The 14,418-nt window shown below is 40.4% G+C and overlaps 1 protein-coding gene across 1 annotated transcript in view; it reads left to right on the top strand.

Moving 5' to 3' along the window:
• Positions 1–14,418, top strand: part of Trank1 (tetratricopeptide repeat and ankyrin repeat containing 1) — a 79,065-nt gene that overhangs the window by 37,614 nt on the left and 27,033 nt on the right. Inside the window, exons 9-12 of the mRNA XM_026406703.2 lie at positions 5,230–5,391; positions 8,243–8,497; positions 9,844–10,020; positions 11,118–14,024. Of these exons, the coding sequence (XP_026262488.2) occupies positions 5,230–5,391; positions 8,243–8,497; positions 9,844–10,020; positions 11,118–14,024 (3,501 nt within the window). The remainder of the gene's footprint in view (positions 1–5,229; positions 5,392–8,242; positions 8,498–9,843; positions 10,021–11,117; positions 14,025–14,418) is intronic.

The raw sequence follows: 14,418 nt of genomic DNA, 5'->3' as shown, positions 1-14,418 counted from the left end.
TTCATGAGGCCATGATAATGAGGAAAGAGAAATGTTTTTGCAGAGTTGTCTTTTTTTTTCAATGGATGTTCTTCTCCAGCGATGACATATTATGTTTAGTTTTTAAATGACCTCATGTTTTAAGGAATTATGATTTTGTCTTGAGGTTATATAATTAACAAACCATTGTGAAGTGCTGAGAGTTTGTGTACATGATGTCAGTTTCAGAATTATTTCTCCAATTTGAGAAATTAAAATAACCACAGGGATTACTTAGCTAATTAATTTCTAGGTTTTAAAATAATAACAACAAAAAGAGAACTCCTAGTCAATAGAAGAAAATGGCTGCTTTGTTTGCAAATTTATCTTTTATTAATTATGATTTTAATTCTTAGAATAATGGGTATCTTTAGTGTTATACTTCTTAGCATGACATTCATTTGTTATTAAAGTTTTAAGTTTTGATTGTTTCTTTCCTTGTATAATAGAATCTTTGAATACCTGCTAATCCAAAAAACATCTAATTGTCTGAGACAAATATTTTCCCCTTTTGTGGGACTGGGGATGGAACCCAGGACCTTGGACATGCTAGCAGGTGCTATACCCCTGAGCTATACCTGCATCCCTGAGAGATGATTCTTAATCTTACTTCGATCTTCTTCACCAGTTAAATCAGTAGCCTCTGTTTGGAACCCAGAGAAGAGACTCAGGAGAATCTCAGCCTGTCTATATTCATTACAGTTCAGCTTACTTGCTTGGCAGAAAAGCATTCATGAGAGGAATGTGCACTAATTCAGGCCTGCCATTTGACTCATCAGGTAGCCTGTGATGACAGTGGATACATGTAAGCCTAAAGCCCTCTGTCCTCCTTGGCAAACTTGTTGGATGTTTGAGTACTTCAAAATTTTCTGAAACATTGACAATGAAGACTTTCATGACTTGCTAAAGGAATATTGAAAGACTATAAACAGTTAATGTGAAAAGAACTGAACTGATACAAATTTAAAAAGAAGAGGATGATAGTAGTCAGGAAGGGCCAGTAAATCAGAGCCTTCCTGTATTCCCTAAAAGTAGTTCTAGCAGCAGAACCCTTGTAGAAGTCTTCATATATCTCTGTGTGTAATGATATGTGGATGGAAGAGATATTGTCCAAAATGTCAGTGTTCCTTTATACGTCCATATGGCTGTATATAGTTGTAGTATACCTTTTGTTTCTAATATTTTGCCTGTTGCACAAACTTCAAAACCTAAGGTGGGACTAGGAAATCTTTCTAGACCAGTTCTATGCGATATAATTATATGAGACAATGGAAATATTCTGTATTTGTTGTGTCTGATATAGCCATTGGTTACATATACCCATTGAGCAATTAGAATGTGTATGTCTTTTTTATTATTATTTATTTTTCCACATTTTTTATTGGTGCATTATATTTGTACATAATGTTGGGATTTGTTGTTATATATTTGAACAAAATGTGTATGTCTTGTACATCTGAACAATTGAAATTTTATTTTTCTTTAATTAACTTTTATGTAAATTAGTGTCCACTATATTAGACAGTGTAGTTTTAGACTTCAACTATCAAAAGTTCTTTATATTCAGAATAGTGATCAAGAAAATGGTGGGAGGGTGAAAGAAAGTTACCTAAGAGCCATGGGAATGAAGATGGATTTACTTTATTTTTATGGACCATAATTCCTCCCCATCTTTATCCATTGAGGGGACAGAGGGAAATGTCTTTGGAAACAGCTGCTGCTGGGGTGTTTGTACCCCTGTTCTTGAATAAAAAGTCTCACCCAATGATTTTGATTTTTTTATATCAGTGGTCCTGAGTGCAGTACATTTAGGACATGAAGTTTTATTCACTTAGATGATAAATGAACATTTCAATTTCAGACTAGGATTAAAGATGCTTTCTCTCTTGATCCTTTCTGAGAGTCTCTGTTCCCGATTTTGCTGAAAACAGTGGTGCTGATCTCTTTGGATAGGGCTATCTTTTGCATGGAGGTAAAGAAATAAAACTTAAGAAATAAAGAGTCTTGTGGAAGATTTCTGGTTCTCTAAACCAGAGCTTTTCCAACGTGTTCATGTATAAATATTTGGAAGCCTATGTTAAGATGCAGATTTTGATTCGTCAGGTTTAGTGTGGGATCAGACATTCTACATTTGTCTCAGTTGCCAGGGAATGCCAGGGACCACTTTGAAGAACAAAACTTTCATCCTTTATAATAGTCAAGATTATAGGTTATTGCCTTTACTTGCCTTTTGTGGCCACCAGCAGATGGCAACCATGTCCACTTTCCCTAGTGGCTGTTGCTGCTCAGCTCTTAGGACCAAGAACAAGCAGATTGGAACCTTTGTCTTACTAGCATGGTGCCTTTTCAAGTGAGCTCAAGTTCAGACCTCTGAGGGGAGCCAGATGTATTTTGCTCAACACCAAGACAGTGCTTCTTTCCAGTTAATGCAGATGTGGGGTTTTGATTTAAAAGATGTCCATTGCATTTTCTCCTTTTTATAAATCTATGTTTTCATTTGTTTTAGGAAATGTATGAAATGTAGCAAAGGAAATATTAATTTTTATAAATATACCTCTAGGAAAATTAATATATTTGGGATTTGGTCATTTAGTCTAATTCTATGCATTTACAATTATAACATTTTTATTTTCTTTTATAAAAATGGAATGGATATATTAATTGAACCTGATCAAATTGTGTGTAATACAATTTATCAGTTTTGTCTTTTATACCTTAAAAAAGGTATTTTGGGCAAAAATGAAATGATTTATTTCTATTTCCTAATATTTCCCAGCACTATTGTAACTTCAGAAGATCTCTTTAATTTTTAATTTCAGATTTGCTGATATATTTTTGCTAAATATGGTAATTATAGAGAATTATAAAAATATAGTGTTATATGGAAACAAAATTTATTGTAATCACACTTTGGCTTGTTTTCATTTAGTCTTGTTATTGTTTAATTACTAGTCATCTTTAAGAAAAATCTGTAATTATAATGCATAAGCAGCTTCATATCCTGATGTTTCTTTGTCTCTTATTAAGCTTGTAGGAAATTTAGGAAAAAAGAAAAAGAAAACCAGAAAATTTTAATGTAACAAGTCACCCACCACCTTACTTCCCAGGGACACCATTTGTCATATTTAGAACTTTCCTTCTGTGTATTTTTGTGTTGTCAGTAACATTCTTTGATTTTTTTTTCCTCTAATGCCTGGAGGTTTCTCTAATTAGGAACTGCCTTCTTAACTATCTAAACCATCTAATGTATTTATAATACTGCATCTAATTATCTCTATTGTCAGCTTAGCACATTTCTGTTCATTTTCATGTGACTTTTATACTAAGCCAGTTTTTCTGGAGAAAGAATGATCTGCCTGAAAAGCTTTTAATGGCATGGTACAAGGGGGCAAGCAAAGGAAATTCTTCTTTTACCAAAGGTCCTATTTTTTTTCTGTACTGTAAGGTTTTATTGTTTTCTGTGGCTTCATAGGTATTTTAGGATGAAGGTAGGAGGATACGTCCAGGGATGCTAGCCAGACATCATTCCACCACCCACATGTTTTCTGTCTCACAATAAACTTCTAGCTAAGGTTATGTGGGCTCATCTGGCAAATGGTTACCTTTTTCTCTTCTCTGGAGTATTGTAGATTTTACTTCTGCCTGGTGTCGAAGCTCTCTTGATTAGATGGTAGTGAATGTTTGCCCCAGAAGTTGGTGCATGGATATTTCTGGTGTTCTGATTTGATTTGTTGAAATGGTAATCCAGGTGTGCATCAATAAGGTTGGCATTCCCTGTCTGCCCCATTGGATCCTTTTTACCATTTCTGTGTACTTCCTAATCTTTGAGTTTCTTCACTTTGAAAAGCCAGTTCCTAATTAAGGCTTGTTTTGTTTTCAAGAAATGTCTTTGAGCTTATAGAGCCTGTTTGGCTCATACTCCTTCAAACCAGAGGTGCCTAGGAATTTCCACTCTCCCATTGCAGCCCGTAGGCAGTGACTGATAGATGTGAAAATATGAAAACCCATTTCCCTTGTCTTACGTGGAGACAACTCTGAGGTCTGATTCATACTCCAGAACTCCTCTATGGGATGAGGCAAGGACACCCTCTGTAGGACTTTGCTTGAGCTTACCTTCTCAGTTGGATTCCTCTTCCACTTTTCTTTGGCTTCCCTACTTACTCCTTTGCTGGTCTTCTTCCCTAATAAACTACTTGCACACAATTCTTTGACTCTGGATCTGCTGCTGGGCAATCTGTTTGAAAATAACAATGTTTTCATTATTTGCACCCATTTTCAAGTAGTCCATCTCTTTTAATGTGTCTATACTTTGATAGAACATGACACTGGATATTAATTTATGTCTTTACAACCATGATAGCACTTCTACTGTGAGTCAGGCACTTTTCCTTTGGTGAGAAAACAGATGTCCACCTGTGCTCTCCTATCTGCTCAGTAAAAATGCTTTTTGAGGATATAATTTGATTTTAACATATCATCAATAGGTGTTTTGTCATTGTGACTGTTTCCTTGAATAAGTTGAATCAAGGAGATATTATCTTTCTTGGCCAGCAAGATGACTCTTTACTTAAATTGGCCTTTCCAGGTTGTCAGTAAGACATACAAATTTGAATGCCTAGCATATGGTTAGATGATGATATTGCACCAAGCCACCTTTCTACTGTTTACTTTCCTGAATTATTTTATTAGTGATCTAAACAGACTACCCAAATTTATTGACTAAAAAAAAAAAAGCATTTGTTTAGCTCTAGATTCTGTATGTCAGCAGTTTAATTTGGGCCGTTCGTACTGTCTTAATTGAACTCCTTCAAGTGTCTGCAGTCTTTGCTGATCTTGGCTGGATTCTTTCACATCTATGAGGCCTCAGTTTGGACAACAAATTTCAATTTGTTCTATGCTGTCTCTTATTCCCCAGCAGGCTAGCCTGGACTTGTTCTTGTGGCAGAGGCCAGGTCCAAGAGCCAATAGAGGTATACAAAATTTCTTGATACCCAGGCTCAAAACTGGCACAAAAATCACATCTACTGATAAGCCAGGCCAGAATCAAGAGACTGGAGTGGAGAATAATCCACATTTCTTGATGGAAGGAGCTGCAAAGTCACATTGCAAAAGATGTGAAAAAACAGAGGGGAAGAGAACTGTGGTTATTTTTGCAGTCTACCACAGCCGCGATGTCTGCATTCAGAAGCATCACGTGGTGGTGTTTTGCAGGACTCAGCAATGGTGATGGACCCACTAGTGACAGCGACATTTTCCGGAAGACCTCTGAGCAACTGGTGCAGTACATGAATTCAGGAAACCGGTTATTGCATAAAAACTTTCTGAAGCAGGAAGTAGTTCAGAGGTTTTTGCGCCTCCTTTCTTCTTTGCAAGGTATTTTTCTTCACAACATTCAGTTGTGTTAAAGATGATCTGTGCCCATTAACTTGCTTTTCCATGGACTGGGGATGTAGCTCAATGGTAGAAAGTATTCTTAGCCTGGGTTGAGTTTCCAGTGCCACAAAATCCAAAACCAAATTCTATTCTAGTATCTTTTAAAAATTATTCTCTGAAAATAAAGGTAATGCATCTATATCTAGAACATTCAAATAACACAAAGTTCTTCAGTGAAAAGTCTATCCAGGCTGCATGATAGATATTAGTTTCTAAATTCCATCCCCAGAGGCAACCATTGGTACTAGTTTTTCATGTAAACCATCTTAGTGATTCTTTGCATATGCAGTCACTTTTTTACATACCATAGTTGTTTCTTCTATAGATAATGGCTAAATGTTGGAGTATAGGTTATTTTAGAATTGAATGTTGATTTTGTGTTTATGCTGACACCAGGAAACTTCCCCCAAAGAACTTTAGATGACAAACTTTAGATAATTATGACATGTTTTAGAAATTCTAAGTTGCTAAAACTTAGCATTTTAAAAATTGACATTTCATAAGGCTGAGATGTCTCAGTTTTACACAATGTATGGGAAGACATGACCAGAAGAGCCAGAAATGCTTTTCAGGATATATAGCAGACCCTAGTATTTAAGGCTTGAAGTTTTGTGTTTGAGTCTTAGCTCTACCACTTACTCCATCTATGACTTTAGTTCAATTACCCGATTCTTTAAACTTCAGTTTTGTCATCCTGGACTCAGCTAGGGAGCTAATCTCATGAGATAATGTATAGATCACTTGATCCAAAGTCCTCTACATAAAATGTTAATGCCCATTAGCTTTTAGGGTGAGTTGAATGAAGTTGGATTGTAATATTGGGCTCGTTGTATATGAAAGAAATGGGTTAGAGACAAATGACACACACAAGACCCTAGGATGGGCCTTTCTTACATGAGATATATTAGAAGTGGACATTCTTTACAAATTACATCTAGGGAATCCTCTTGGTTTTGGACTTAATGTCATCTGACACATGAAGTCATTTCTTTTATACTAAGGGTTATAAAAATAAAACTTGACCTTGGTCAAAATCTTATCACAGATGGGAATGTTACTTTTGGAATGTCCTTTGTTTCTTAAGGTCTATGTTCCTGGGCTTCCTTTGTTTCTCTTTGGGGGATCCTGTGGGTTAGTGTGGGATCCTCTGTCTCTGGCTATGGTCTTTCTCTTTTTCTCTGTGTTCCATACTATTTATGTCTTTCCTATTGGTCTTCTCACAGCTCTCTTCCAGAGTTCAGTCTTTAATTTACTTAACTCTTTTGATTCTTTATCTCTTTTTACTTTTTCTTCTCTCCTATTTGTGTCCTTAACTGCTCACAGGGTGGGATGTTGATAATTGTTTCTATTGGAATTTACAGAGTCAAATTGGTTTAAGTTGTCAAAAAAGTAACTTTTTAAAAATTTTTACTTTCATGCTAGAAATGCCACTAGCACACATTCCCTCCCATCTTCAACTCAGTTGTCCTCTGGTCAGCTTTTATCTCAGACTCTCAGTGGGAACAAGTCTAGATCTCTTAACCTGTGACTCATCCAGCATTTCTGGACTTGTGGACCCATTTCTCTTTCATGGCAGTTGGAAGAAAAGTCCTAGGCTTCACTTTTGATCATAGTGTGTACCTCAGAACCAATAATTGATCAGGAGGATGGAGAGTCTTGATTGGCTCAGGCCCAAATCACAGGCTGCCCTATCCCTTTCATATCTCAGTAGAATACTGGGGGGTGGGAGTGTGGTTACCAGAAGACCAGTGAATAGATTCTGCGAAACAGAAATTGTGAATGTTTATTTTAAAAGTTTGCCTTTTATAATTTTATTCTAATCCTTGTTAAAATAAGATGATAGACTTGCCTATATTTAATTTGTTCTTATTTTAAATGAATATTTAAAATATTAAAATGAATATTCATTTTAGAAAAAAATGGGAAGCAAAAACTAGCAAATGCAAATCACATTGCTCATGTTTAGGTAATTTTTAATTTCTTCCATCTGCTCTTTCTCCCTACTTTCTTACTGGTAGGATTGTCAGACCAAATACAAAATGCCCAGTAGAATTTGAATCTCAGATAAACAATTATTTTAGTGTATATTCCAAATATTTCATGAAATACACTAAAAATTTACTTGTTCATCTGTAATTCAATTTTAATTGACATCCTATATTTTCATTTGTGAAATCTGGCAATCTACTTACTGAGGATCTGTTTTAAAGTTTTTCTCCCTCAAAATTCATCAAAAGTTTGGCATGGATAACCATTATCCTGTCACTGGACATCAAAGACCAGATGGCAACACTTAATGTAGCATGATACAAAATTCAGAATGAGGGATCAACTACCCTCTAATATCCTACAACTCTTTACTTTTTAATTATCTTCTAGTGTTCCCTGTAGTTCAGTGCTTCTTAAGCAGGGCATACTCTTAATATTATGAAAAATTTAAGTCAGGATTTTGCCCGTCTCAAGTGTTTGCCCTGAACTCAATCAAGTATTCTGCCTTAAGAAGCAATTGTCAATTCTTCTATCTCTGAGTCCAGGCTCTGTATTCCCCTACGGTATTTCTAATGTCCTCCAGAAGCCTGTGAGGTCATTGGTTACACTAATGTGCAAGAGTGCTTAAGTGACTTACTCAAAGTAATTAATTATTTATTTGTTTATAGTTTTGCCAATATATCAATGAAAATATTGATCTGTAATCCTTGTTAGTTGCATATAAATATTGGGTTGTAGTTGGGGGAGGAAGAGAAATCATATGAACCGTTTGTGGAGTGTGGTTGATTCTTATTTTTAAAAGAAATTCCTCCTGACCTGATCTGTGACATTAACCGAGACTGCGCCAACACCTTCATCAAGTTCTTACTGGAAAAACAAAAATGGTCCGAAGTGCTTCTGCTGTTAACACGCAAAGTAAGTGGGGAGCCACCACCCGGAGATTGCCTCATCAAGGACTGCAACCTCTCAGACCTGGACATCTGTACCATCATCCCCCACCTCAGTGCCTGGGACCAACGGAAGACACAGCTCCTGGGCCGCCTGATAGACAGTGGAGGTGAGAATGCCCAGATGAAACATGCTGGAGTATTGTCCAGGTTGTCTGGACTGGTGTTCTGGCTTCTTCTTGCTTTTGGAGATACCATGAAATTCTGCCTCATTCTCTTTTTATCTTCATCTTTTTGAAGCAGCTATGAGGGTCAATGGATTTTTCTGTAGGAATTCTGAATTTTTGTGAATTTCAGTTATCCCTGTTCTCTTTCTGTCATATATAAGAAGCATTAGGTGTATGGATGGTCCTTGGCTCTGGTTTAGCCCACAATGCTCATTTCTCCCTGGCCTCTGGCTAGATTTTCCCCTGCAGGGCTTTTGGGCAATTCTTGTGGTATTCTCTTATAATCAATGGATTGGGATTTGAGATGCTTGTTTTTAGTGTGAAACAGCCAAGGAATTGGTGGATGGAAAATCTGTCATTTTAATCAAGAACAATCTCATATAACTGGGCATATGTCCGGAGTGTGCAGACATCTTTCTAGGTTGGTTTTATTTAAAAATTAATTTAGAAACACCAGCTCCTTTCCCAAACCTCCACTCATGTAAGAGGAAGTGCCCTGCCCTTTATAAGGAGCAGTAGCACTTAGGTCCTCAGTCCTCAGAATGCCATACCCAGTGTATGTAGAGCCTTTAGGCATTGCTCTACCCACTGCTTTCGGGAGGTAGAGGAAAGCCTTCTATAATTTATTTCTTCAAACCCCTATGTTCAGTGTTACTTTCTTTGCTCAAAAACTATAGTTGTCTTGGTTTCCTTTTTTTATTCCTTGGTTCAGAGCCTCTCCTAGGATCTGGTGCTAGGAACCAAGTCCCAGAAGTAAATGCATAGCTGCTGCAGATCTACAGAGGGTGAGGCTGCCTTGGTGGAGTTCAGAGAGCCTGTAGTGCAGAGGGTGTGTGTGGATTGAGCTCAAAGGAAGGTAATATTGGGGGCAGATAGGTGTCGGGAAGATGGCAATTGAAGGTAGAAGCTTAGTAGAAGAAAAATGTGGGGAAAGTGTTCATGTCCTTCTCACTGATTGTGTGTCAGATATGGTATTATGCAAGCATTAGGATTGCCATTATTCTGCCTTGTCCTCACTCTGAGGCAATGCATAGTGGGAACTATGGGCTCTGTGGTGGCATGAGAGGAGGGGCTGGAAGGGGGGTGAGACCCACAGACAGAGCACTTGGAGCAGCAGGGCTTTCAGCCTGAGGGTACTGGGGTGGTAGGATGATCTTGGTAGTCAGGTCAGCAGCAGCTCCTCCTTGGCATCTAAATAGCAGAAACAGTCCCTTTCTCTTCAGGTGAGCCAGGATGTACCTCTTCCCAGGATGTCACTCACAAGTGCCCTTCTCTTCTGCTTTCTTCAGCCTTGCCCGATGGTCTGCAGCAGAGCCAGGAAAGGCCACTTCTCATGTGCCTGAAACATGAGGACTTTGAGTTGGCTTTTCTTCTCTTGACCAAGGGTGCAGACCCCCGCAGTATTTCTCTCACTGAAGGGGATACTCCTTTGCATGCAGCACTCCACATCTTTTTAGATATCAGTGGTAAGCATTGTTTTTTAAGTGATCTTTTCCTTGATGAGTGTTTTAGTTAGCTTTGCATCACCGTGACCAAAATACCTGACAATAACAGCTTAGAGGAGGAAAAGTTTATTTGGGGCTCACGGTTTGAGAGTTCTGGTTCATAGATGACTGTTCCATTACTTTGGGCCCAAAGTGAAGTAAAACATTATGGGGGAAATGACGTGGCAGAGGAAAGCTGTTCCCCTTATGGCAGCAAGGAAGCAGAAAACGAGAAGGGAAAAGGCAGAGGGGGCTGCAGAGAAGTTGTATCCTTCCAGGGCATGTCCGTAGTGACCTATCTCCTCCAGCCTCCCCACACCTGCCTACAGTTACCACCAGTCTGTTGAAACTAGGATAAGTTGATTAGGTTACATCTCCTATAATCCAATCATTCACCTCCAAGTATTCCTATAACACAGGAGCTTTGGGGAACACTTTATATCCAAATCATAACAGGGTTGGAAACTAGAAATTAGAACTGGTGCTGTGCTTTTTGATCTTTCCATTTGGGAAAATCATTGTCTAAAAAAAGTCTATTTCCTGGACAAGCATGCCTGTATCTCCTGACCTCCCACCCATAGCACAATGAGAAGAAGTGACCATCATGATGAATGGTCAAGGTGGGCACATTGATTTTTAAATTCCAAAGTTGACTATTGGTAGCTGACAGATACTTTCCATTTATTTACACCTTTTTCAATAATCCTGGCATGCAGGATCACTAGAATATTATAAGGTGATTTCAGGACTTACTCCTGACATTTGAGTTGGGGACTTCTTTGTTGTCAAGAGCTATCTTGTGCATTGTAGGATATTTAGGAGCATCGCTGGTCTCTTCCTACTAGTTGCCAGTGGTACCCTCCTGGTTGTGACAGTCATGCCTCCATACATTGCCAAATTTTCTGTGGAAAGTAAATCACCATTGTTTGAGAACCCCTGGGTTATTTAATTGGGTATCAGACACCTGGGGGAGGTCAGTATTATGAGATGTCCCAGGCTGGAATCTTTATCAAACCTAGGTCTTCTGATCCCTGGGAAAACTGGCTCAGTACTCACAGGATTTTGTTTGTGTCTTTCAGCTGACACTGGCTTTAACTTCCTCAGCCATCTCTTGGATTTATTCTGGTCCAACCCCACTGAATATTACTACCTCAATCCTAACATCCAGGACAGCAATGGGAATACCCTCATGCACCTCCTCTTTCAGAAGGGCATGCTGAAGCGCATGAAGAAGCTAATAGACCTATTGGTGAAGTTTGACATCAACTTCAACCTGAAGAACAAAGAAGGCAAAGACGTACGGCACCGGATTAAGAAGAATGATGCTCTGCTTTTGGCCTGGAACAAAGCTCTGACAGAGAACAGGCGGAGGAGCAGGCAAGACTCTGCTGCCCACCTGGGGAAGCTCTCAAGGTCTTCCACTGCTGGTCATACATCTCAGCTCAAGTCCCAGGGTTCCTTCAAGTCACTGCCATATGGCACCACTGCCAGAACCCCCTCTGAAGGAGCCACAGTTCCCGATAGCTGGGAGACTCTCCCTGGTGCTCAGGTGACCAGGCAGGAGTCTGAAGCTATCAGGCCACGGTCCTTGAGAGATCGCCTTGTACAGGACATCACAATTTTGATTCAGCAGGTTGAATTGGATACAGCTCTTCCAGAGGACTGTCCTCAGTGCCCTGAGCCTCTGGAGGTAGGAGGTGTCATGGAAGTAAAGAAAGATAAACTCCAGCGAACCCTGAGTGTGGGGAGCTCTGACAGTAGTGGGAACAATTCTGCTGTCCCTGAGGCAGGGGAAGGACATGCTCAGGCAGGTCCTGGGGCCTCACAGCTTGTTCCTGCTGGCAACAGAGGAAGGGAGGGCAGTGATGATCAGGACAATTGGAGCATGCAGGAAATCGAAGCATGCCTCCAGGATTTTGATAACATGACCTGGGAGATCGAGTGTACTTCAGAAATGCTGAAGAAGCTGTCTAGTAAGGTTATGACCAAGGTCATAAAGAAGAAAATTATCCTTGCTATTCAGCAGCTGGGGAATGGTGAGTGGACCCAGGGCCTGCAGAAGCGCCTAAAGCACCTGAAAGGAAATATCCGGCTCTTTGAAGCTAAGCTGGACAAAGGAGCTAGGATGTTGTGGGAGCTCGCCATCGACTTCTCCCCTCGATGCAGTGAGAACCCAGAGAAAATTATCGCTACAGAAAGAAACACGTCCTCCATGGAGAAATCAGGGCGAGTCTACACGGAAATCATCCGGATCTGGGACATTGTCTTAGATCACTGCAAACTGTCAGATTCCATTATGGCCATCTGCAGTGCCTACAACCGGGGATTGTCCTGTGTCCTACGTAAGAAGCTGAAGGGTATCAACAAAGGCCTAGTTTCAGCTAACATGAAAATCCAAAAGCGAATACCCCGCTGCTATGTGGAGGACACAGAGGCAGAGAAGAGCAGGGAACAAGTGGATCCGGAGTACTTTCCCCCGGCCAGTGCAGTGGAGACGGAGTATAACATCATGAAGTTCCACAGCTTTAGCACCAACATGGCCTTCAACATCCTCAATGACATGACAGCAACAGTGGAGTACCCTTTCCGAGTGGGTGAGCTTGAGTATGCTGTGATCGACCTCAACCCAAGGCCATTGGAGCCCATCATCCTCATTGGTCGGAGTGGCACTGGGAAGACAACCTGCTGCTTATACAGGCTATGGAAGAAGTTCCACATTTACTGGGAAAAAGCTGAGCAGGCAGGAAGCCCGCTGCTGGCCAAACAGATGTGGCCAAAGAGAAAGTTGGAAGCAGAACCCAGAAAAGAGGGTCCAGATAGGGAGCAAAAAGAGGAAGAAGAAGAGGATGAGGAAGAGGAGGGTTCCTCTGAGGTGGAAACACTAGACAGTGTAGAGGAGGAGCAGGAGAGTGAAGCCTGTGCAGGGGGAGCTGGGGTAGAGGCAGTGGGGGATGGCCATGGGGTGGAAGGGTATCCATCAGAGCATCCCCACCAGCTGGAGCATTTGCATCAGATCTTCGTGACCAAGAACCATGTCCTGTGCCAGGAGGTACAAAGGAACTTTATTGAGCTTTCCAAGTCTACCAAAGCCACCAGTCACTATAAACCACTGGAACCCAATGTTCACAAACTCCAGGACCTGAAAGATGAGAACTTTCCTCTGTTTGTCACTTCCAAACAGCTGCTCCTCCTGCTTGATGCTTCTTTGCCCAAACCATTTTTTCTGAGAAATGAAGATGGAAGCTTGAAAAGAACCATCATAGGATGGTCCACTCAGGAAGAGTTGACCATCCCTAATTGGCAAGAAGATGATGAGGAGGCTGAGGTGGATGGGGACTATAGCGAGGAGGATAAAGCTGCAGAAATGCGTACAGGTGACAGTGACCCCCGTGTATATGTGACGTTTGAGGTGTTCACCAATGAGATATGGCCCAAAATGACGAAAGGGAAAACCTCCTACAACCCTGCACTGATTTGGAAAGAAATAAAGTCTTTTCTGAAGGGTTCTTTTGAAGCCCTCAGTTGTCCCTATGGGAGACTAACTGAAGAAGCATATAAGAAATTAGGGAGAAAACGGTCCCCCAATTTTAAGGAAGACCGGAGTGAGATATATAGCCTCTTCTGTCTATATCAGCAGATCAGGTCCCAGAAAGGTTATTTTGATGAGGAGGATGTTCTGTACAACCTGTCCCGAAGGCTGTCGAAGCTCAGGGTACTCCCCTGGTCTATCCATGAGCTCTATGGCGATGAGATTCAGGACTTCACCCAAGCTGAGCTGGCACTGCTAATGAAATGTATCAATGACCCCAATGCCATGTTCCTCACCGGAGATACAGCCCAGAGCATCATGAAGGGTGTGGCCTTCCGCTTCAGTGATCTGCGCTCTCTGTTCCACTATGCCAGCAGAAACACTGTGGATAAGCAGTGTGCTGTCCGCAAGCCCAAGAAGATCCACCACCTGTACCAAAATTACAGGTCCCACTCTGGTACGTCTAGCATGGCTCACCTGCTGGGTAGGTGTGTGGGCATTGACCTGGGTGCAAGGGAGCTTTAGGACAGCTCCTAACATGCTTTTTCAGCTAAAGCAAGAGTCACGTTTTGGAGTTTGTTAGTAATTACACTCAGGAACAAGAAATCTTATGATTTCTGCCACCACTCAGTCAAAAATCTATAATTAAAGATGTGGTTGGGTGAAAATGGACTTCAAGTAATTCTTCCTAAGGAACTTACCATGACATGGAAACATTTCAAGGGAATGCTTAAGCTGCTTTGAGAACTTTTGTTAAAATACCTTGGAAGAACCTGTTTAATTTGGGTGAAGTAATATGCTAGTTACAAGTCATTAACCTTTAAAACAGCTTTTCTTCCAAGGAGGAGCAA

Source organism: Urocitellus parryii, chromosome 3 (assembly GCF_045843805.1).
Source record: "Urocitellus parryii isolate mUroPar1 chromosome 3, mUroPar1.hap1, whole genome shotgun sequence".
Taxonomy (NCBI): Eukaryota; Metazoa; Chordata; class Mammalia; order Rodentia; family Sciuridae; genus Urocitellus; species Urocitellus parryii.
Note: the sequence above shows the minus strand (reverse complement) of the source record. Positions and strands in the feature narration are given on the sequence as shown.